We start from the raw sequence: 19,415 nt of genomic DNA, 5'->3' as shown, positions 1-19,415 counted from the left end.
GTTTGCGGTGTTGCAGAGGGCGGGCAGCGTGGGTGAAGATTGACTCTGATCCATGGCGCGTGACCGGGTGGATCGGTTCGCCGTTGGGCCGGAATGACGACGGGGAGGGCAGGGGACGATGGTCGTTGGCGAGGTGCCGTTTGCCGTGCTGAGTGATGGATGGTGTTGTCGACGGCGGTGGTGGTCGACATGGATACAGACGTCTTGGCCTGTGGCCCGTGTCGTTTTAAATTGTCATCGCCCGTGGGCCCGAGTCGGGAAGAAGGGGGAAGGGGGAAAGGGAGGGGGCGGCGGCGGTTTATTGGAGCGTGTGCGACCAGCCGTGTCCCGTGCTCATCGGACCGCGGCCCTGAAGCAGATGGGTACGGGCCATTTCAGGGACAGGCAGGCACCGCAGGGGGGGTCTCTAGTCTCTACTTTGTACTGGCCTTGACACCCTCTTCGATCAGCCTGCCGACGAGCTCGGGCGAGATGATTTCCTTGCGGAATCGATCCTGCTGCAGGAGCTCGAGGGCGCGCAACGTCGGGCCCGGGTGACTGTCAAGTCAGCTCTACGTCGGTACATGTCGCATAGCAGGGGGGTGCAGATGTGTCAATTGTAAGCAGCGTCAGGCGTTGGCGAGCTTGGACGCATCCGGGCGTCGGCTGAGCCGGCAGGGTGGGTGGGATAGGCACGGTAGGAAAGGTACAGACATGGACTGAGGAAATGTGACTGACGTACGTGAGAAACCTGGCGTACTGGGGCTGGCGAAAGTAGTGCAGATAGTCGATGTAGGCGAGGAAATCAGGATTGTCGAGGTACTTTTGCACGCCAAGGTGGTTGAGGTACCAGGGATTGGCGAGCGACTGGACAAACTGCTTTGGAGATGAGTAACTACCGGACGGTCGTTGTCATGGACAGCGGAGGTCAGGGCAGCGCACCTCCAGCTCGAGCTCGAAACGCGTGAAGCCACCGTACAGCGGGTCGGCGGCAGGGGCAGAGGCAGCCATGTGCGGGACTGGGACTGGGACTGGGACTGGATCTGGATCTGGATCTGGAGAGGCGGGAGGCGGGAGGCGGGAGGCGGAGGCGGAGGCGCTGAGGGAGGGGGATTGTTGTGGTATGTTGATGGCGTTGTTGGTGGAGGGAAATGGGAGAGTTGAGGTTGCAGCTGACCTCTCCCTGGCGATCGGGTCCAGGGCCAGTGGACGGGCTTCCCCGCAGCGCACATGCACCAGACGGCGAATCGAATACGGCACGCACGGCGGCAGACCCTGATGTCTGTAGAGGATTCAATCTCTCCGCTGTTGTTCTGGGCCATGTCCTGTGGGCTGTGGCTGGGCTAGAGGGCTGGCTGTTGCCAGGAGTAGAGTAATAGTTTACGGCGTATGCTCGGACGGCCATTGGCTGCGTGGGCTGGCCCACGTCCTCCAATTCCATCAAATACGGTTCCCTTCTGCTTTTGGCAGGGCAGTCAAACTTCCCCTCCGGTTCCTGGCCTCGCCTGGCCTGCTCCCCTCCCCCCGCCGGCGCCATATAGTTGGCCACCATAGCAGCTGCTTCCCTTTTCTGTCCTCGTCCGCACCGGTCCCTCGTTTGTGTCCGTCGCCAGCCAGTCCAGTCCCTCGTTTGTCGCCCTCTGCTCTCCTCGACCTCTACCTTATACCTTACCTCCTCCGCCGCCTCCATCGCAGCATACGCTACCCTCCCCAGGACGTCCACCTTACCTTACCTCGCCTTACACTACGCTCTACTCAACAGCCAGCCAGCTCCCGCGCCGCCACTCGGCCGCTGCACCTGCACCTCAGCATTCTTGCACGCGCGTCGCAACAGCAACAACCAAATATCATATCCCCCCCCTCATCTCATCCGCGCCCGCCAGCCAGCCAGCCAGCACCAGCACGTCGTCGTGGCCTAGCCGATCCCAATCCATTTGCACGGCGCACGTCGGGCGGCAATCATGTCTGTTGTCCCAGGAGGTGAGCTGCCGCCCACACCATGTGTTTCATCCCGTCCCCTTGCGCAACATCCTTGTCCTGATTACGATTGCCACTCTACTAGAACACCGGACGCCCTCTCCCGCCTTAACCCTCAACCTCTCCTCCAACAACCCTTTCCGCAACCACGCCTCGCCCCAGCCATCGCCGGCTCTGCCCACGCCTCGCACAACCGCTCCGCGCCCTCAGTCGCGCAACCCCTTTCTGTCGCTGGCCGAGCACGACACGCTCCAACTCCAGCGACCACAGTCCTCCTACGTCAACTCTCATCTCCCGCCCTCGCTCGAACTCGATCCTCAGCGCTCGTCCGCCTTCATCAGGATGCCCACTGCTCAGGAGGAGAAGCAACAAGCCTACCTCGAGCGCGCCGAACAGCTCTTCGTACGTTCTCTTCCCCTTCTACAAAGCCTCCTCCCATGCGCCGTGTAACCCTCGCGCGCGCTCGCTCGCTCCACTAAGAAAACCTCGCCCTTTTTGCTTGGTTGCTCGTCGCGTCCATCGCAACCGAGTTGATCCCTCTTGGCTCACATCATGGTACCGCCATGCGTCGCTTCACTCTCGACCACGACTGTTTGCTAATTACCCCGCCCTATAGAACGAGCTGAAGCTCAAGGAGGACGCCGAAAAGGCTGCCGCCGCCGCTGCTGCTGCTGGTACGCCAAAGTGTCGCCTGACCCTTCAAGACCGTCAATTAACGCATGACAGGTCGTCCCGGCGTCCACAGGTCTGGCACGACGCCATCCAGTCGCCCCCCGCGTGGCCCCGCCGAGAAAGAAGGTCGCCGCCCCAATGCCTCGAGACCCCCTCCCGGACGCCGCCCTGCCCCTCCCCGCGAGGAGCTCGACATCTTTGCCAGCCCTGATCGCAACGCCGCCCCCAGACGCCCACGCCGCAACTCCGAGTCGTCGGTCATGGAAAGGCGCGACGTCGACGACGAGCGACGGAGAAGGGAGAGGAGAGCTAGGGAAAGGCGCGAGCGCGACGCCGAGCGCAGTGAGCGCAAGGAACGCAGCGAGCGCGAGCGTACCGAACGCAGCAAAGACCCCCGAGTGAAGAAGCCCAAAGGCCTCGACATTATCGATAAGCTTGACGTTTCAGGCATTTACGGCCCAAGCAGTAAGTGTCGCATCCTCCTCACGTAATTGGTGCTAGCCATTGACCGGCCGCGACTCTAGTGTTCCACCACGACGGGCCGTTTGACGCCTGCAACCCCCATCGCAATCGCGGAAGAGATCGCAATGCCCCGATGCAGGCCTTCCCCGAAGGCTCTGCCAACAACGTCATGGGTGGTGCTGGCCCGGTCAACACCAAGATGAATCTTGACCAGTTCCACGGCCGCGGCTCTGAGGGATTTTCCGACTTTTCTGCTGCCGCCAAGATGGCCGCCGCTGAGCCCCCCAAGCAAGCCGTCCCCGGCGCCAGCGGCTGGTACAACCCCAAGGCCAACATTGAATTCATCCATGGCGACGAGTCCAATGGTCTTGGCACCAGCACCTTTTTGGAAGGCGCCCCTGCTAGCAAGAGGGATCTCGAGAGACGGCAGTCGGAGAATGAGCAAACCATGACCAACGGCGGCGGGTTGAAGCGTTCCAAGTCGCTGGCGCAGCGCATCCGGGGCATCTCGCAGCCTCGACGTGACTACATGGCCGCTCGCAACATGCCCTCCCCCAACGGTGACGAATTTCGCCGGCCTCCGCCACCACCTCCCGTTGCCAACGGCCAGGTCACCCCTGATGGACGCACCCACAGCGCCAGCGGTAGCAGGAACGAACGGAACCCCTTTTTTGACGACTATGACGACTCATACGAGAGGAAGGGCAGCTCGATCAAGATTGCCGAGCAACCAAGGCCCACCGCCGGCCGCGCCCGCGCCCCGAGCTCGCCCGGTCAGCGGGCCTACGACCTGCCCGCCACTAACGGTAGCAACAGCCCTGACGGCGAACAAAAGTCGACTGGCGGGGGTTTCTTGACCCGCATGAAGTCGCTCAAGGGTGGGCCTAGACGACCTAGGCCAGCAGATCGCAGACCTTCGTAAGCAACTGCGCATTGTGGTTTGACCAGCACTCGAGCTTGCGATTCGACATGTATGCTGCAGCAAATTTCATTTCAAGAGACTACACGACTCTTACATTGCACTCTGCCATTGCAAGCACCTCCTGTCAATTAATGGCCCCCAAAAACTTTCCACACGCGACACTTCCCAAAAGCGATCCTACTTCGAAGTTGCTGGTCTCGTGCATTCAGAACAATGGCGGAATTTTCGACTAACTGCAAATGATTATCAAGACTACGAGTCTTTCGGCGCCACATCCTCTTCCCTCACCCTCACCCGGGCGGGGGCGGCGGCGGAGGCGGCAAAGGCATTACCGCGGCTACATCCTCGAGACCTGCAACTGTTACCGGTTTCGCCGCAGGCAAACCCATTCCCGCGTCTCCGCCTAAACTCCATGTGGCCCTCTGACAAGCACCAAGTCTTCTACCGCGGGGTGGGTCGTCCCGACAAACTTGGCTTTGGCCAAGCTCTTCTTCGACTTTTTTTCCTTCCCTTTTCCTCTCGTCATCGTGGACGTCGCCCGCAGGTTCGAGGAACGTGCGTGGAGTCATAGGCCAGATTGGTTTCGAACGTCGCCCAACCGGTTGGCTTGTGTTTTTTTCCCTTTTTTAAAAATCGGATCTCGGAATGAATGGATTGACAGACGGGATGCCATGAGCGATGCAGCGGGTGAATGGGGCGGCTCAGATGAACTGGCCTGGACCACCCATGCGAGTGTGGTGTTGTGCATCAGACATTCCACGCAGCCGTGCCGCTCCTGCTGCCAATAATACACGCGCGGTTTGCCGTGGCTGTGTTGGGTGGCCTGGATTGGCTGGATTGGTTGGCTGACCTCCCTGCGGCGTGCAAGCACGCTGGCAACCAACAACGATGGGGAGAATGTGGCAACGCTTTTTTCCACACCAGACACGACGGGCCCGGGACTATCGACTCGTTCCCTCACGTCGCTGTCGAATGTGAAGACTGCCCTCTCCTTTCTTGGCATCCTCCTCTTTCCTTCGTTCCTGGTTCGCCTCCTCTCCTCTCTCCTCTTGGCACCTAGTCTGGCGTCGTTTTCAACAATCTCGGGTGCCACAGATCACTTTCACCTTACCTTGCTTGGCTTGGCCTGTTTCTTTGCCGCGTTTTTTGACCTTTCTTTCATTCCTCCCCATTATCAGTGGGAACATTGACAAAGGGTTTTGTTGTTCGTCCTGCCAGCTTTTCCTTCTTCTCTGTTTTTCCTTTTTCCCAAGCGTTCGCTGTTGTCTTTTTCCCCCTTTAAATGGCGGCTGCCCGCCCCCTCCCTCACCCCCTTCCAAGCGCTCAATCGGCGTCTTGCTTATCCCCGCTGGATGGCGCTGCTGGTTTGCATCCACTCACGGTTAATTGCTATGGTTGAGTGGTGTTGACAGTTTGGCACATGGGGCGGCGCATGGGGGGCTAGGAAGGGCACAACAGACGCAAAACAGAAGCAAACAGGGTGCCTGGCACACATGAAAGAAAGCAATTGAATTTGTAAATTGACACATGAAGATGGGCGATCCGATGTTTTGCAGCTTGACATTTTTTCTTTTGCTTGTACCAGCCGTGTCGGCGTTTTGATAGACGCTGCGCTGAGGTCTCCCACGACTCTTGAGGCTTGTTGCTGGTGATGCTCAACCATCAACAGAGTAGCGCTGAACGTGCGTTGTGGTCCGTTTGGGTGTTCGTCGTCCAACCAGCTAGCCAGTAAACTGAACTACACTAGCCAGCCTGCCCTGCCTTCGCGCTCCCTAGGAGTATATCATTGAACCCAACCCCAACCCAACCCGACCCAGCCTCTCTACGTACCATTGCACGTGGACCCTCGACATATACGCTCTCCCCCCTCCCCTCCCCTCCCCTCCCCTCCATCCACCCATCCATCCGCCCGCCCGTTTATCTGCATGGTACTCCTCACCACCTACCTGCCTCCTCCCAGCCAGCCATCCGTGTCTGCTTGAGTCGAGTACGGCAGACGAACAGACAAACAGACGGACGGACGACAGCAGCAGCGGCAGCGGCAGCGGCAGCAGAGCCGCGCCAAACGTGCTGCTACAGGTACGTGGGTAGGCGAGCAGGCAGACAGCTTACCCTTGCCTGCGACCCTGTTCATGTACAGTACCGCCCGATGCAAGGCGGGCGGGCGATAGTGTTGCGGCTGTTGTTGCTATTGCTGTTGCTTTGGCTCTTTGGCTTGGCTGCGCTATTATTGTTGCCATATGAACTATTCAGAAAGCTTGTGCCTACCTGCCTGCCTGCCTTCCTGCCTGGCACTACATGACTTGCGACGACGACGACGACGCGCAGCGAGTTTTGTGGACATGTGAATGCAATTCTGATTGGATAGGTCAAAGGAGGGAGGTGGTGCAGTATCACGCTTGATATTTCATCCCCGTGGCCCCCCCCCCCCCCCCCCCCCCCCCCCCATGCCGTGCCCATTCCCGCGCGACCCAGCCTCAACAGCAACGCGGTTTACCCCTGATCTTCACTCCCTCCCCCTCTGCCTCTCTCGTCTCTCAAACCCGCAGCCCGGACTGCCCACCGCCTGCCATCCATCCATCCTACAGACGCCTACGCTCTCACACACCGTGGACATCGCACACAGGCAGACAGTCAAGCAGACCATCGACCATGCAGTCAGGCTTGTAACGGTCAGTGAGCCACAGACAACAGACGGCAGCGGCGCCGGTGGGGAACATGCGAATAATGCAAGCGAGGCGAGCGAGACCGAGGGCTTCGCTCGCTTCGGCAAACAAAACAAAGCGAAACGTGAAACGCACGCGGCCACCCCCCACCCACCCGCCTTCCTGAGACGTCGTCTGCGTTTCGTGCGGCTATTACCCTATGCGTGTGGGGCAGGATATAGACAGGCAGACAGATCGGTTGATAGATGCGTCATGTACGTAGACAGAAGGGTGGTGGTATTGAGGATGGGTACATCGGTGGACGGATGTGGAGGAGGATTCAACATGGCGGGCGGACTGCCATCTCTTTCAAGGAGTGTTGGTGTTCTACATATCCCATGATCCATGCCCCTTTGGAGAGAGATGCTGGCGTAGAATACCAGAGTCTCCGCTCCGCAAAGCCTCCACAACCAGAGGCAAGAAGAGAAAGAGAGTCGGGACAGCGAGGTCCGATCCGGTCCCGACTCAAAAGAAAAAGAAAAGACGAGGTATCAATACAAACGACACGAACTCAAGCAAAAAAGCCCATGCCCACCCATCAAGCAGGTAGGCAGAACCACCACCATGACGCCCAGCACAGTCTCGCCTTTGCATCCCAGAACAAGACCAGAAACAGAGCTCAAAGTCAAAGAAAGAGTTGGATGTGATCATCATCCATCAGCATCATCGCCGTCCAGCACCACCACCAGCACCAGCTGCGTCGACTGGATTGCCCTTTTCGTCGATTTTGAGCATCGTGCGGCAGTCTGGACAGTACCACTTCTCGCGGCGTTTGGGAATGTCGGCCAGGCCCACGCAGGGTAAGTGGAACCACTCCTTTTCACACTGGGAGCAGTGTCAGTTGTGTTATCATACCGGGGTGCTGGTGAAGTAGCGGTCGTGGAGAGAATTTGCAGAAAAGATCGGGGACTTACATTCTCCTCATTCTCACAGGCAATCATGACGCCGTAACTAACGTCTCCACAGATGCAGTATCGCTCCTCATTTGGATCAATGTCTTCGGCCCAATCGTCACCATGTTGGTTGGCTCCCTGCGCGCCATCATTTTTCTCTTCTGACTTCTTGCTGCCCTTCTTCTTGGGAGCCGCCGTCCGTTTGCCCACGACGACCTTGTTCTTCCCAAGGCCTTCGCCAGTGATGGGGCCCGGCGCCGGTCTTTTGCTGCGCCGCCCAGAAGTGCGAGTCCCTGTGGGAGCAGATGTCGCAACAGGCGCGGCTGCATGGTGCTCCGCTGGCGATGGCAGACTGACATTGCTGGCACGTCGCACATCGCGAAGTTCTCGCAATTCGCGCTTGACGGGAGCTTCTTCAGAGGCTGCCTTGGCTGAGGTACCGTTTCGGGTTCGCGGGAGCGTTTGCGACGTGTTCGCAGGCACAGCTGGACTCATTGCCCGACTTGTTGCCCGGTGGAGTTCAGCCGCAGGAGCAGCAGTACCATCCCCTGAATTCGACAAGGCAGATTGCGGGGCAGTCGAGGCACGTCGAGAACGGGAGGCCGCAGCGGTAGCGTTTGGCGGTGGATTCGGGGGATTGGGTGGAACATTTGAATCCACTGGTGACGGAAGTGCGGGAGATGCGTTGCGCACAGAGGCAACACTTGGTGCTCTCGAGGTACTGGGACCTGGCTGAGCAAGAGGGACTTGTGAAGTCGAGGTCTTTGGAGCATCGGGAGCCTCTTCAGGCTGAGCGTTAACGGGCGAAGGGGCTGCCGAGTTTTCGTTGCTCTTTGGAGGTGCTGGGGGTGCCAGCCTGATCTTCTTTGGCCCTGGCGGACGAGACGCAGTGTCGGGCGGTTGCGCCGCATCCTCCTTGCCATTGAACTTGGTGATGTCAGGAGTCGAGTCTCTTTTCCGCTTCCGCGGAGGGCGCGCCTTGTCCTTTGATACTGCAATCGGCGTTGGTGCAGGCCCGTCAAATAGGTTCTTGATGACGGCACCGGCGTCTGCCACGCGACGACTTGCGTCTTCAATCTCCATGGCGTCGCGGGCCGCCTGCTCTCTGAGTGTAGCCTCTCGTTTGAGCTTCTTCATTTCGTTTAGCTTCATACCACGGTTGATCAAGTTGTTGTCTTCCTTGCCGAGCGGCTTGAAGCTCGTCTCGCCGGGGTCGAGGACTTCCTTGTTGGGGTCCATGGGTGACTCATCTATGAAGGCTTCTCCCGTCCTCTCTGCGTGCTCCTTGGCCTTTTTGTAATTCTCCCATCCGCGGCCCTTGCTGGAGAGCTCCCGCCGTATCATTGTATCGCTCGGCTGCCAAATAGCATTCTTCTTCATCGTCTTGCGGAGGACGGCCATTTCGTATTCGGTGAGTTTGTGCCAGGGGGCATGTCTGGTACCGGGTCTCGCATCGGGCGGCGGCGGAGTCAACTGCGCGAGAGCGTTGCTTGTGGAGATACCTGCAATTTGGCTGTGAACATTTGTCCCCATTCCTGGAGGGCGTGGATCGCGTGGAGGCTTGGGGCCTTTGAATTTCGGACCTTTGATTTTTGGCTGCTTGATTCCCGCCTTGTCGGTAATGATTCCTCCTGCTGCGTCGGTTTGGTTGAGACGAGCCTCCGAGGGAGAAATGGACCGCTCCTCATCCGAATCCGAGACGTTGCTTGGTTGCGGGGAGCCTGTGTCGCCTCGATCGGGCAATACCTGTCCAGGAACCACACCTAACGCAGCCTGCTGAGCGCGCTTGCGCTTCCTCTCCCGGTGCTTTTGAACACGCGCTGTGGACGTAGGCCGAGCCCGGGGGACGTCCATGTGTAGCATTATCCGAGGCGTCCGGTCGCTCTCCTGCTTTCGTGTTCGTGACATTTGTGGAGACGGAGCGGGTGCCGGAGTAGGGTCGCGCGAAGGGGGTTCCGGCAGTGCTTGGAGCTTCTTCTTGATTGTAACTAGTCTGGTAGCATGACGCTCAGTATTCTCGTACAGACGGGCCGCCTCGGCAAAAGATGACTCCCTCGCGCGCTCGGCTTCATTGAGAGCCTCTGAAATCTGTCTTCGCAATGTTGTTGGTTCCGGCCGCTCGGCGGTAGGCAATGTGGGAAGCTTGCCATAGAGCGTTGTCAGCTCGTGGACTCGCGCAGCGGCTTTGTGGTAGTGCTTGTCGAGCTTCTCTATCAGGGCCATGGAGCGAATGAGGTCCGAGGGGTAGAATTCGGTGTAGTCGAGGAAATCGGTGACAGTCGCTTGCGCATCAGGATGCGACTGGGCCTGTTGTTGGGAGCTAGCCGTGTCGGCTGGCGCGTCTGCCATGTCAGCATCGGCCATGATCACATAGTGTGGCGCGGATTGGTCGCCGAGAAGTCGAGATCCGGATGCGAGGAGAGCTTCTGGCAGCTCAGGGACAGCTGAATGGGAGTGAAGGAAGTGAAGGGAAGACAGTGTGATGACATGGAAGTTCACGGCCGGGGGTCGCGCGCGGGCCGGGTGAAGTGCGGCCGGATGGCGCGGTAGACCTAAATGGGGCAGGCAGGGCACTTGACTTCGCGTTCGCGTCCATCACCGACCGCGTTGCTGCTACTGTACCGGTAGGAGTGCAGGGAGGGCGGCCCGATGGATGGAGAATCTCAGGTCCACTCTCTGCCCTTGTGAATGCATGCCTGTAGATATCTTCCTCTGCTCTCAACCTCTCTCATTCAACTCTGAGCTAAGATTCCTTCTCCTGCAACCAAGTCATCAACACCACTGCCCACAACACCATCCCACGCTCCCTTCCTCTCCCTACCACAACATCTCGAAATCCAGCCAGAGGCCACCGCCATCTGACACCTCTGCGTCCCATCCCAGATCATCACCCGAGGCAAGTCTGATTCCTCAATTCTGCCACTGCGCGTCTGTCCGCCCTTTCTCTTCTGGACTCACATTCTGCTTCTCTCTCGTCAATCACCTGCCTGCTTCTCTCACCACTCTTGGTGGTTTCCTATTGGGCGACCATTGTCAGAAGCCGAGCGACGCCTCAGGGCAGTCACGCGCGGGGCATTGACCTACATGGCATCTGAGCCGACGTGTCAAGCAGCGTAAAACTCGACACGTACTCAATGGCCATGCCCGTGTCATCAAAAGAAGCTTTGCTCGAGAGCCTCTTTGAACTGCTCGAAGTTGAAGCTCAAGCGCTTCCTGACAAGCCGTCCAAGGCATCACCACCCACGGCTGCTGTTGAGGAGCCTGCTGAAGAAACTCTTGTGCATCCAAGCATCTCACAGCCAGAGACCCATATTAACTCTACCACTGCTGCGGTAGCCGACGAATATACCCCCCACCAACCCTCCTCTATTCCGTCAGACTCTGAGTCCGAGCCTGAAGCTTTCTACCTGCCTCCCGCACCGGAGCAGCGTCTGGACTTGCGTTGCGGCGATTACGGCCCTGACGGAGAGTCCTACATCTACATCTCGCTTGCCAGCAAGTTCCCTTACAAGTTCCTCAGTAGGGACTTTTCCGAAAAGGTAGCCAAGAAGTTTTTCGACCGTAACCAATTCTGGAACCGTGGCTGGGATTTGTATGTTTCCTTTCAACCTTCTCACGGAACAGATCAAGTGCTGACAACCTCACAGATTCTACATCTACTCAGAACCTCAAGTCGGAGGTAAACCGCTGGTTCTCATCACACTCACCCAATTCCAGGAATTGATTCGTCAAATCAACTCCAAAGTTCGAAACCTTGACTTTCAACTGACCGACTACTACCGCGACTGCGGATTCATCATCGACATTCCTCATCCAGGCCTTACGCCGCGCTATCTCGGGTTTTCCGCTTCTCGCGACGAATACAGCGAGATGGAGCGCACGGTCCCTCCTGTGTCCTACAACGGCATTGGCAACCTGAGGAGATCTCCCCCGGACATGCCAACGCTTGAAGCATTCAAGGAGATGATTGAAGAATCCCTCGAACTCAACAAGGCCAAGAACAAGGCAAACAAGGCCAGGCGTAAGGAAAATCGTGTTCTCGCGCAGCACAATTGGGGACGCTCATTCAGACGGACGCAGCGATACCTCGGTGTGCGTCCTGGCTCTCCAAGTAAGCATAACATCTTCACTTTGAAATCGCTCTCCAGTCGCTAATTGCATCCAGGCCCCTCCAGATCCAATCCTTCTCCCGCCGAAGGTGCAAATGCGTCCAAGCATCCCCCGATCAACGTCGACGAAGCGTCGCCGTATCCATTCGAAAAGAATGTCGTTTTCGTCAGTGTCGACGTCGAAGCCTATGAGATGGACAACTCCAAAATCACCGAAGTCGGAGTTGCGACGCTCGATGTCCAGGATATCATCAACAAGCCTCCCGGAAAAAATGCTGAGAATTGGTACGACTTGATTCGCGCCCGCCATTACCGCATTGACGAACATGCTCACCTCGTCAACTATCGGCACGTTGACGGCTGTCCCGATGGATTTTTGTTTGGCGAGAGCGAGTTTGTCCGTCTTAACCAGGCGCCCAGGGTGGTCGCAGCTTGCTTCCGCCCGCCCTTTTCGGCCGACCTCACGCCCGAACAGGCTCAAGCGCAGTGGTCAGCTGATGCAAAGACCTCTGACTGGGATGAAGAAGAGAAGCGGAACATAATTTTCGTTGCCCATGATCCAGATGGCGACATTAGGTTCCTGCAGAAGCTGGGCTACAATCCGCTGAACCTGAGCAACTTGATCGACAAGCTCGATACCAAGCAACTGCATCAACACTGGAAGCGCGACACTCAGGGAACTTCACTCGCCAGGATTCTGTGTGATTGTGACATCATCGGATGGCGTCTTCACAACGGCGGAAACGATGCAGTATACACGATGCAAGCTCTGCTTGCAATCTGCGTGCAAGAAGCTGCCTCCCGCGGTACCAAGGAACTTGCAGAGGAAAGGAAGAAGACACATGACAGACGGCTTTCAGAAGCTTTGGCTGAAACTGTTGCTCGTGTTCAAGACGAGGCGGAGGGCTGGAGCAGTGATGGCGAGGACGACTCAGCTGGAAACTTTGATGCATTGGCCCAAGCAGAAGCATCCAACAGTGGCTCTCCGTTCGACCGATCAGCTCCCAACACGACATCTGGAGGCTCCACCCCGACCTCTCAACGCAAAGTCTTTGTCGGCAACTTGTCGTTGCGAGCGACCGATAGCGATATCGCTAACTTCTTCCACGGTTTTGGCAACGTCACAGACGTGCTCATGCTCAAGCACAAGGCTGGTGCTTCTAGGGGCTCCGCTATCGTCACTTTCGCGAGCGCTGCCGATGCTCAGCACGCCCGGTCTGCTGGGAACAACACAGTCTTGCATGACCGCATGATCAGTGTCCAGACTTACATGCCGAAGCCGAAGCCGAACGGCAACTCCACTGCGCGATCTAAATCAGGCCAGGGAGCTTCTGTCCCCGGAAACTGGTGGTAATTTGCAGCCAGCGCCTTAATGCTGGAGTTTGGAATGTACGATATGGGCACAGCAGTCATTTTGCATCCTCATGACATCCATGAGCTTTGCATGGGCGATAGACTTTTGAGCTTCACCCCTTCTTCTACCCTAATGACTTTTTTCCAACAAAGCAGGCGTTAACTGGCAGCATGGGACTTGCACTGAGAGGCAAATGGACACAGAGGCTGCAGACTTTGCTTCCGGGAGTTGAATCGAGCAGAGTAGCTGCCGACCTTGCTTTGGGGATTGCATTGAACAGATGACCCATTCATCTTGCTTCAGGAAAGGTATCATGGCTTTCGACCGAGGGATACGATGATTGATAGGACCGATAGATAATAGACCCGAAAATCTTGCTTGCTGGCTCTAGGCTAGGCTTGTCATGCGTGATTTGCTTGACACTGATGATTACTGAGCAGCAGAGGCGTTTGCATAGCGTGTTGGAGCCAGGTAAGTCCAGAGCCTTCTCTTTTTCAATTTGGAAAGATCTCAGCGCTAAAACTCCAGACACGGATATTCCACCTAAGCCAGAATGATCTCTGAACATGTCCACGAACGCCCGAAGCGCTCAACAGATCAAGCCACAGTGCCTGATCTCAAGAAATCTCCTTCAAAAGCAGCTTGTCTTCGCAATCTTCCAGAACCTTCATTGTATCAATCGTCCAAGCCTGCAGTTTCGAGTCCGCCTCCAAGTAGGGTTTCCGCGGCGCAAACGCCAAACGCTCATCCAGGCCAATCTTCCTTCCGATAAACCACCACGCGCCAAACTTTGTCGCCGCCAGCGTCTTCTTGCATGCCCACTCGGCATTAGAAACGACCTGCTGCAACCTTTTGGCTTCCTCGACATCGCCCTTCTTCCAAAGATCATAAATGGTAGCAGTGGACCTGGGAAAGACGTTGGCGAGACCAGTGACACAGCCGCAGCCGCCTGCCTCAAGAGTTGGGACCAGGTAGTCGGACGCGCCCCCAAAGACGCGGAACTGGTCGGGCGTGAACTTGCTCGCCAGACGCACCGCCTTGCCCACGTTGCCGCACGTGAGCTTGACGCCGACAATATTGGGATGCTCTGCCAGTGCCGCCAGTTGGTCTGAATTCAGATCTATACCGCCGGTCACACCTGGAAACTAAAGCAGCCGTGCCGCAAACTTTAGCACATTCGCAACATCAGCTCGTGTTCACTCTAACTTACGTTATAGATGACAACCGGGACGGGACTCGCGCTCGCCACATCGCGATAATACGCCAACAATGCCTCCTCGGTGACGCTCTTGGCCCAGTAGCTCGGGGGCAGCAACAACGCAAAATTGGCGCCAGCGTCCGCCGCCTCGACCGCGCACTCAATCGTCTCCTTTGTGCTCGGCGCTGACACACCCGCCACGAGCGGATATTTTGGGAGCCCCAGATCAGACACCGCGCGCCGTGCTGTCGCGACAATGGCGACCCGCTCGCTCCGTGTCAGCAGCGCAAGTTCGCCGTTCGTCCCTAGATACACGAGCCCGTGCTGCCCTGCTCGCACTAGATACTGTGCGTACGTGTAAGTGGCATCGAGATCGACTTCTTGTGTCGCTGTTGGCGCGTAAAGGGTTATGACGGGGCAGTATACGCCTTGCGGCAGGGGTTGCTCTTTCGCGGCGATTTCGGAGCTGAAGATGGGGTGGGTAGTCATGGTGGTTGTCATGGTGGGAGAAACTAACGAAGGTAAGATCGATTTGTGCGGTGGTGTGGAATTGGCGGCATTTTTGAGGAGACGCGCGTTGTCTCTCGCTCTGTGTCTCGCGCCACGCTTTCCCGACGGCTCTGGAAAACTCGTGGATGAGCGCTCTGCAGGGTTTCTCCACAGCTCTCAATGCAGGAGCTGTGCCGAAAGGCGGGGACAGGCTTGTTGATTGGAGCAGCATGGCTCTGCAACTTCGGTGAGTTTCCTGGGGTTTACGAATTTGAGACTAACCCTTGATGAAGGATGATTATGTCGACTATCATTTTCACGCCGTGTCCCTCTCTGTGCTATTCAAGAAGCCTCCTTAAACAGGGCAAAGGTCTAAATTAGCAAACATTAATTTGCTGAAGACGCCATGGCTCCCACAAACGCCTTCCTGTTTACGGGTGTCAACGGCTCACCCGCAAACTCGCCGTCAGGACCAACAACCGCGACAATGTTCTTCATGGCATTCAGCTCGAAATTGATGCGCGTGTCTAGCGCTCCACCACCAATATGCGTCGTTAGAGTCACATTGTCCATAGCAGCCAGTTCCCGGGAGACTTGCGGCTCATGGTAGTGGACGTCCAAGCCCGCAGCCGCGAGACGACCTGACTGCAACGCAGCAATCAGCGCCCTTTCTTCGACAATTTTGCCCCTCGCCGTATTGACCAGCCGAGCGCCAGGTTTCATCTGCTGGAAAGCCTTCTCGTCGATCAGGTCTTCCGTGTTCTTGTTCAGCGGCGTGTGCAGCGTGACGCAGTCAGAGACACTCAACAGACTCTGCAAAGTGTCGTGGTACGTGACGCCCAACCTCTTCTCCTCCTCCACATCTGTGCGCACAATGTCAAAGTAGTGCACCTCCATCCCCAGCCCCAACCGAGCCTTGATCGCCAGCTTCTTACTGATGCTTCCTAGCCCGACGATCCCCAGAACGTGGCCGCGTGGGTTGTGAGAGATGGTCGCCAACACAGCATGCGTCTCTTCAAAGATCTTCGGGTCCGCCGTGCGCGCCGCCAGTTGCGCGCGCGCAAAGTTGCGAAACACACTCAGGATCATGAACAGTGCCGTGTCAGAGACGGCCTCGTCCGACGCGCCTGCCCCATTGGCATACCAGATCCCATGGCGACCCAGCGCATCGACGTCGGCCCAGTTGAAGCCTGCGCCTGCGGACGCGAAGATGCGAACTGAGCGTGGGAGGAGCGCGATAAGGTCTTCATCCCACTGTCCCATTTCTCCGCCACTGTGGAAGTCGGGGCGGAAGATGGCGCTGAAGTCGCCATACCTGTGGTGGTGTTAGCTGCCGCCGGAATGAGGTGGTATTCCGGGGAAGAAACGCGCTTCTTGTCCCGCAGGGCTTGCATGAACGACGCCCTGTCTAGATCCTCATTCTTCACCACCTCGAAGCGCGCCTGCAGCTCTTTCTCAAAGTAGTCATGGTTGTACTTGATGTCGCTGCCGAGATGGAGGAGAATCGGCTTGGACATTTTGAACGCTGTTGGGTGTGGAGGAGACGTTTAGTCCCCCATTGCCTCCACGCTTGCTGACTTTGGGGTCATCATTCGTTTACAGGGTCTGCGGAAACCTGTCGGATTGCTGCATGTTTTCCGTCACCCCATTGCTGATCGCTGGGGTAAAGTGGAGACCCCCGCGTCTCTTCGGTGCATCATTGGGGCGCTGCCCCTCAAGCTTTTGGAATTCGACTTGGTGAGGAGGCTGCAGCGTCCCATTCAAATCTTGACACCGTTGGATGGAGGGGATGCATGGGCTCGACACTGCTTGTGCTCACGGGTTTCGCCAGCGAAGCTGCAAGACTCGCGCAGTCAAGACGTCGCGCTTCAACATTTCGACCTCGAGACGCAAAGCAGTTGACCGACATGAGATGCGCCGGTCGCTCTCGTCAGCCAAGAACGCACGTTGGAAGAAGCTTTTCCAGTCCCTGCCCAGCCGGGCATAAATCGTCGAATCCTCGCATCTCGTGTTTTCTCGAGAGCGCTCCCAGCGACCCCAACCCAATTTTGGATAATAACCTTCACCAGTCTACCCGATTCAAATGCATGCGGCCCGTTATCTGAGTATGATGGAATGCGCTCTTGGTCTTAATTGTTTCTAGACACGACTTCTCCGCGGACGTGGCTGGGTGCGGGTAATTCTTTCCCTTCTTGGAGAGTTCTTGGCGGCGGTGACAACTGGTAGCGAGAAAAGGATATATCAATTCGCTGGAGCGGTAGCGAGGTGACGTTGGACATTGCTAAGGTTTTGCGAAGGTGAGTCTTCCGTTGTTTGGTTTTACACCATGTGCTTGTTTGAACTTCATCGAAAAATTGGCAGTAATGTGTGCTGAATGTTGACCCAAACGCAAAGGGGATGAGAGCTTGGATGGAGAGGCGAGAGTTCGGCTGATACCACTCAGCAGCGGGCGTACGCGCGCTTACATCGACTTGAGCCAGGAGATTGACCTGATGATCCTCTCGCAACCTGAAAGTTGATGAAAATATGAGAAGAATAGGGGTTGAATAAGGGGCTGATACGTCCCAGCTAATTACAAGGTCCCACATGTTTCCTTCGGAGAAAAGAAGGGGACGGCGAAGATAAGTACACTGATTTGGTCCTCGTCAACAGAGAAAAGAAGATGGATTCATTACACAAGGTTGACAAAGATCCTATCCCAGTCGCGTTCCAGCTTTGATCCCCAATTACTCCTGAAAAGAAAGCCAGAGGAGGTCTGAAGAGAACCTACGGTCTAGTCAGTATCTTGGCCAGCTTTGGAGCGAAGTCAAAAGAGGTACGAGACGTATCTCCACTTACCATTAGGCTCCGCCACCAATGACAGGGCGTTCGACGCCGTCCAAGGCACGTTTCTCACCTGGACGGCCAACCTGAACTCCTTCTCTGTTGACACCCACGTTGGCGCCTCTGCCACCATCTTTCTATTGGTCCACATTCACGTCGACGCCACTTTGAGGGCGGAGGTCGACATTTCCGTCGCGGTCGAGGTTGAGACCAACGCCCGGGAACTGACGCGCTTCGTGTTGAATTGGGCTGCCGGCAGCGAGAGCCGCGAGGAGGGCTACCAGAGAGAGATTCTTAACCATTTTTGGAGGTTTGGATGCGTTCCTGACGGAGAAAAGAATATTCGGTAGATCTTTTGTTGTGAGCAGGCGGTTTGAATTCCTTTTACTTGACCGAGACGCACTGACTTCCATCAATCTTTATACATGCCTTGCTCATGCACTTAGTAGGGCCACCAAAGAAGGGCCCCCCACCTATTCTTTCTCATCCTTGATATTCACGGCTATCCCCACGCAGATCTCTGCCAAATCCAGGGGTTTCTACAGAGGCGTCTGTTAAGCAATCAACACAATATCTACCTCGGCCAATCAACGGAACCCACGATGAGGTAACAAGCAATTCTCCGCGGGCACAAGACCCATCAAGATCAAGCAGCCCCAAGGCCTTGGACGCGTGGCTCTACAATTCCACGTGCGGGCCTTGCCGCCGCCGCGAACAAATTTCCTCGTTGGGAAAGCTCCCAGCCACGATAGATGAAAAACAAGTGTTGTTGCCTGGAGTGCCGTCCTTAGAGCACGCTGATTGGACAAGCAGAGTCCAGCACTTACGCCATAGTCGTGCGATGTACATTGTCGGCTACTGAATGCATTCTAGCAGAGGTGAAAAACCTCTACTGCGGGCCGCCATTGAGATTGACGGAAGCCCTTGCGCCACTTCGGTGGCATTACCACGTGCAGTAATTCCACCGTTTCTGAAACAGAAAGGGGATAGACGGGTCTGGGAGCTTTACATCACTATTACTTGTTCTGGGACGGTACTAGCACGGGTCCTTTAGCACCGCGCAGGATGCTACCATCTTCATCGCTGTTCGTGGACTTCTTCTGCGAACTCTTTGGTCCATGCTCTTGCTCACATAGCTACTCCATTGGGCAAGATTGTGGCGATGAGTTGCGAATAAAAGCCAGCAGTCGCTTAAAAACGGGTCACGACTAAAGGCTGGCGACACAATTACAGCATTGCTTCTGTCGCTCCGTTAGTTGCCCGTGATGAGATGGGTTCGTTTTGTGCTCCTAGCGAGACTTGGAGATCGTTCGGGCTTCCCATCAGCTTTCGAGTGTCTGTGAGCGGGTGACTGGGTCTACTCTTAGAGTCGGAAGATCAAACTAGTGGTACGAAGGACGTCAACGTCATCACCTGCAACGCGGTCCTGGCTCCGCTCGATTGCCAGTCATTGAGCTTGTTATCCCGAAATGCGGTGACGGTGCCCGATCGTTCTGCTTGCCGAAAAGCCGAGTAAGAAGAAACCGTGCTGAAGCGGTGGCAGAGCTAGGCAATCTACTCGCTTCGAACAGCCACTCCACGCGACGAATGAGTGACGTGGTTACAAGCGAGTATTCGCTTGCCATGGCTTAGCTGATGTTAAGTCTTGGGTTTCTGGCGCGTCGAGATCAGACGGAGTAGCATTTTCACATGGCGCAGACGACGTGAGCTCCTGCCGTAATTGCACCGATGGCCGAGTTGTGACGACAAGACGGCAACATGGACGAACGGCAGTTCCTAGAGACGGCTAAGCGGCGAGGCGCTTGGCGGGGTGTTGTCCAGCGACGTGGTAC

At 56.6% G+C, this 19,415-nt stretch overlaps 6 protein-coding genes across 6 annotated transcripts; 2 read left to right on the top strand and 4 right to left on the bottom strand.

Annotated features, from left to right (window-relative positions):
• Positions 1–413: 413 nt before the first annotated feature.
• Positions 414–990, bottom strand: J3D65DRAFT_671368 (mediator of RNA polymerase II transcription subunit 31; the record flags this gene model as incomplete). The annotated part of the gene is made up of 3 exons (XM_066803385.1): positions 414–537; positions 722–855; positions 922–990. 3 exons carry the CDS (start codon positions 988–990, stop codon positions 414–416), a joined length of 327 nt encoding a protein of 108 aa, XP_066651422.1.
• A 950-nt stretch (positions 991–1,940) lies between these two features.
• Positions 1,941–4,012, top strand: J3D65DRAFT_671367 (Pal1 cell morphology protein-domain-containing protein; the record flags this gene model as incomplete). The annotated part of the gene is made up of 5 exons (XM_066803384.1): positions 1,941–1,959; positions 2,042–2,358; positions 2,573–2,630; positions 2,683–3,093; positions 3,153–4,012. 5 exons carry the CDS (start codon positions 1,941–1,943, stop codon positions 4,010–4,012), a joined length of 1,665 nt encoding a protein of 554 aa, XP_066651421.1.
• Positions 4,013–6,950: 2,938 nt separating this feature from the next.
• J3D65DRAFT_638115 (uncharacterized protein) lies at positions 6,951–10,239 on the bottom strand. The gene is made up of 2 exons (XM_066801584.1): positions 7,632–10,239; positions 6,951–7,542 (listed from the first exon to the last, which is right to left on the bottom strand). The coding sequence occupies exons 1-2, from the start codon at positions 9,972–9,974 to the stop codon at positions 7,381–7,383; spliced, it is 2,505 nt and encodes an 834-aa protein (XP_066651420.1). The 5' UTR covers positions 9,975–10,239; the 3' UTR covers positions 6,951–7,380.
• A 446-nt stretch (positions 10,240–10,685) lies between these two features.
• Positions 10,686–13,450, top strand: J3D65DRAFT_680536 (uncharacterized protein). Its single transcript, XM_066803714.1, has 3 exons — positions 10,686–11,202; positions 11,258–11,721; positions 11,776–13,450. Exons 1-3 carry the CDS (start codon positions 10,745–10,747, stop codon positions 13,071–13,073), a joined length of 2,220 nt encoding a protein of 739 aa, XP_066651419.1. The 5' UTR covers positions 10,686–10,744; the 3' UTR covers positions 13,074–13,450.
• J3D65DRAFT_638108 (dihydrodipicolinate synthase) lies at positions 13,408–14,884 on the bottom strand. Its single transcript, XM_066801583.1, has 2 exons — positions 14,284–14,884; positions 13,408–14,218 (listed from the first exon to the last, which is right to left on the bottom strand). The coding sequence occupies exons 1-2, from the start codon at positions 14,770–14,772 to the stop codon at positions 13,691–13,693; spliced, it is 1,017 nt and encodes a 338-aa protein (XP_066651418.1). The 5' UTR covers positions 14,773–14,884; the 3' UTR covers positions 13,408–13,690.
• A 166-nt stretch (positions 14,885–15,050) lies between these two features.
• On the bottom strand, positions 15,051–16,350 carry J3D65DRAFT_638104 (2-ketogluconate reductase). Its single transcript, XM_066801582.1, has 2 exons — positions 16,132–16,350; positions 15,051–16,075 (listed from the first exon to the last, which is right to left on the bottom strand). Exons 1-2 carry the CDS (start codon positions 16,275–16,277, stop codon positions 15,148–15,150), a joined length of 1,074 nt encoding a protein of 357 aa, XP_066651417.1. The 5' UTR covers positions 16,278–16,350; the 3' UTR covers positions 15,051–15,147.
• Between the last annotated feature and the right edge of the window lie 3,065 nt (positions 16,351–19,415).

Source organism: Phyllosticta citribraziliensis (assembly GCF_038025025.1).
Source record: "Phyllosticta citribraziliensis strain CPC 17464 chromosome Unknown J3D65scaffold_12, whole genome shotgun sequence".
NCBI classification, from domain to species: Eukaryota; Fungi; Ascomycota; class Dothideomycetes; order Botryosphaeriales; family Phyllostictaceae; genus Phyllosticta; species Phyllosticta citribraziliensis.
Note: the sequence above shows the minus strand (reverse complement) of the source record. Positions and strands in the feature narration are given on the sequence as shown.

Coding starts and splice junctions, on each gene's coding strand:
- J3D65DRAFT_638108 (XM_066801583.1), bottom strand. CDS start 14,772: ATGACAACCACCATGACTACCCACCCCATCTTCAGCTCCGAAATCGCC. Junction 14,219..14,283: donor TCCCGGTTGTCATCTATAAC/GTAAGTTAGAGT, acceptor CGGCTGCTTTAG/TTTCCAGGTGTGACCGGCGG.
- J3D65DRAFT_638115 (XM_066801584.1), bottom strand. CDS start 9,974: ATGGCCGATGCTGACATGGCAGACGCGCCAGCCGACACGGCTAGCTCC. Junction 7,543..7,631: donor CCTGTGAGAATGAGGAGAAT/GTAAGTCCCCGA, acceptor CACTGCTCCCAG/TGTGAAAAGGAGTGGTTCCA.
- J3D65DRAFT_638104 (XM_066801582.1), bottom strand. CDS start 16,277: ATGTCCAAGCCGATTCTCCTCCATCTCGGCAGCGACATCAAGTACAAC. Junction 16,076..16,131: donor CAAGCCCTGCGGGACAAGAA/GCGCGTTTCTTC, acceptor ACACCACCACAG/GTATGGCGACTTCAGCGCCA.
- J3D65DRAFT_680536 (XM_066803714.1), top strand. CDS start 10,745: ATGGCCATGCCCGTGTCATCAAAAGAAGCTTTGCTCGAGAGCCTCTTT. Junction 11,203..11,257: donor TGGAACCGTGGCTGGGATTT/GTATGTTTCCTT, acceptor ACAACCTCACAG/ATTCTACATCTACTCAGAAC. Junction 11,722..11,775: donor TGTGCGTCCTGGCTCTCCAA/GTAAGCATAACA, acceptor AATTGCATCCAG/GCCCCTCCAGATCCAATCCT.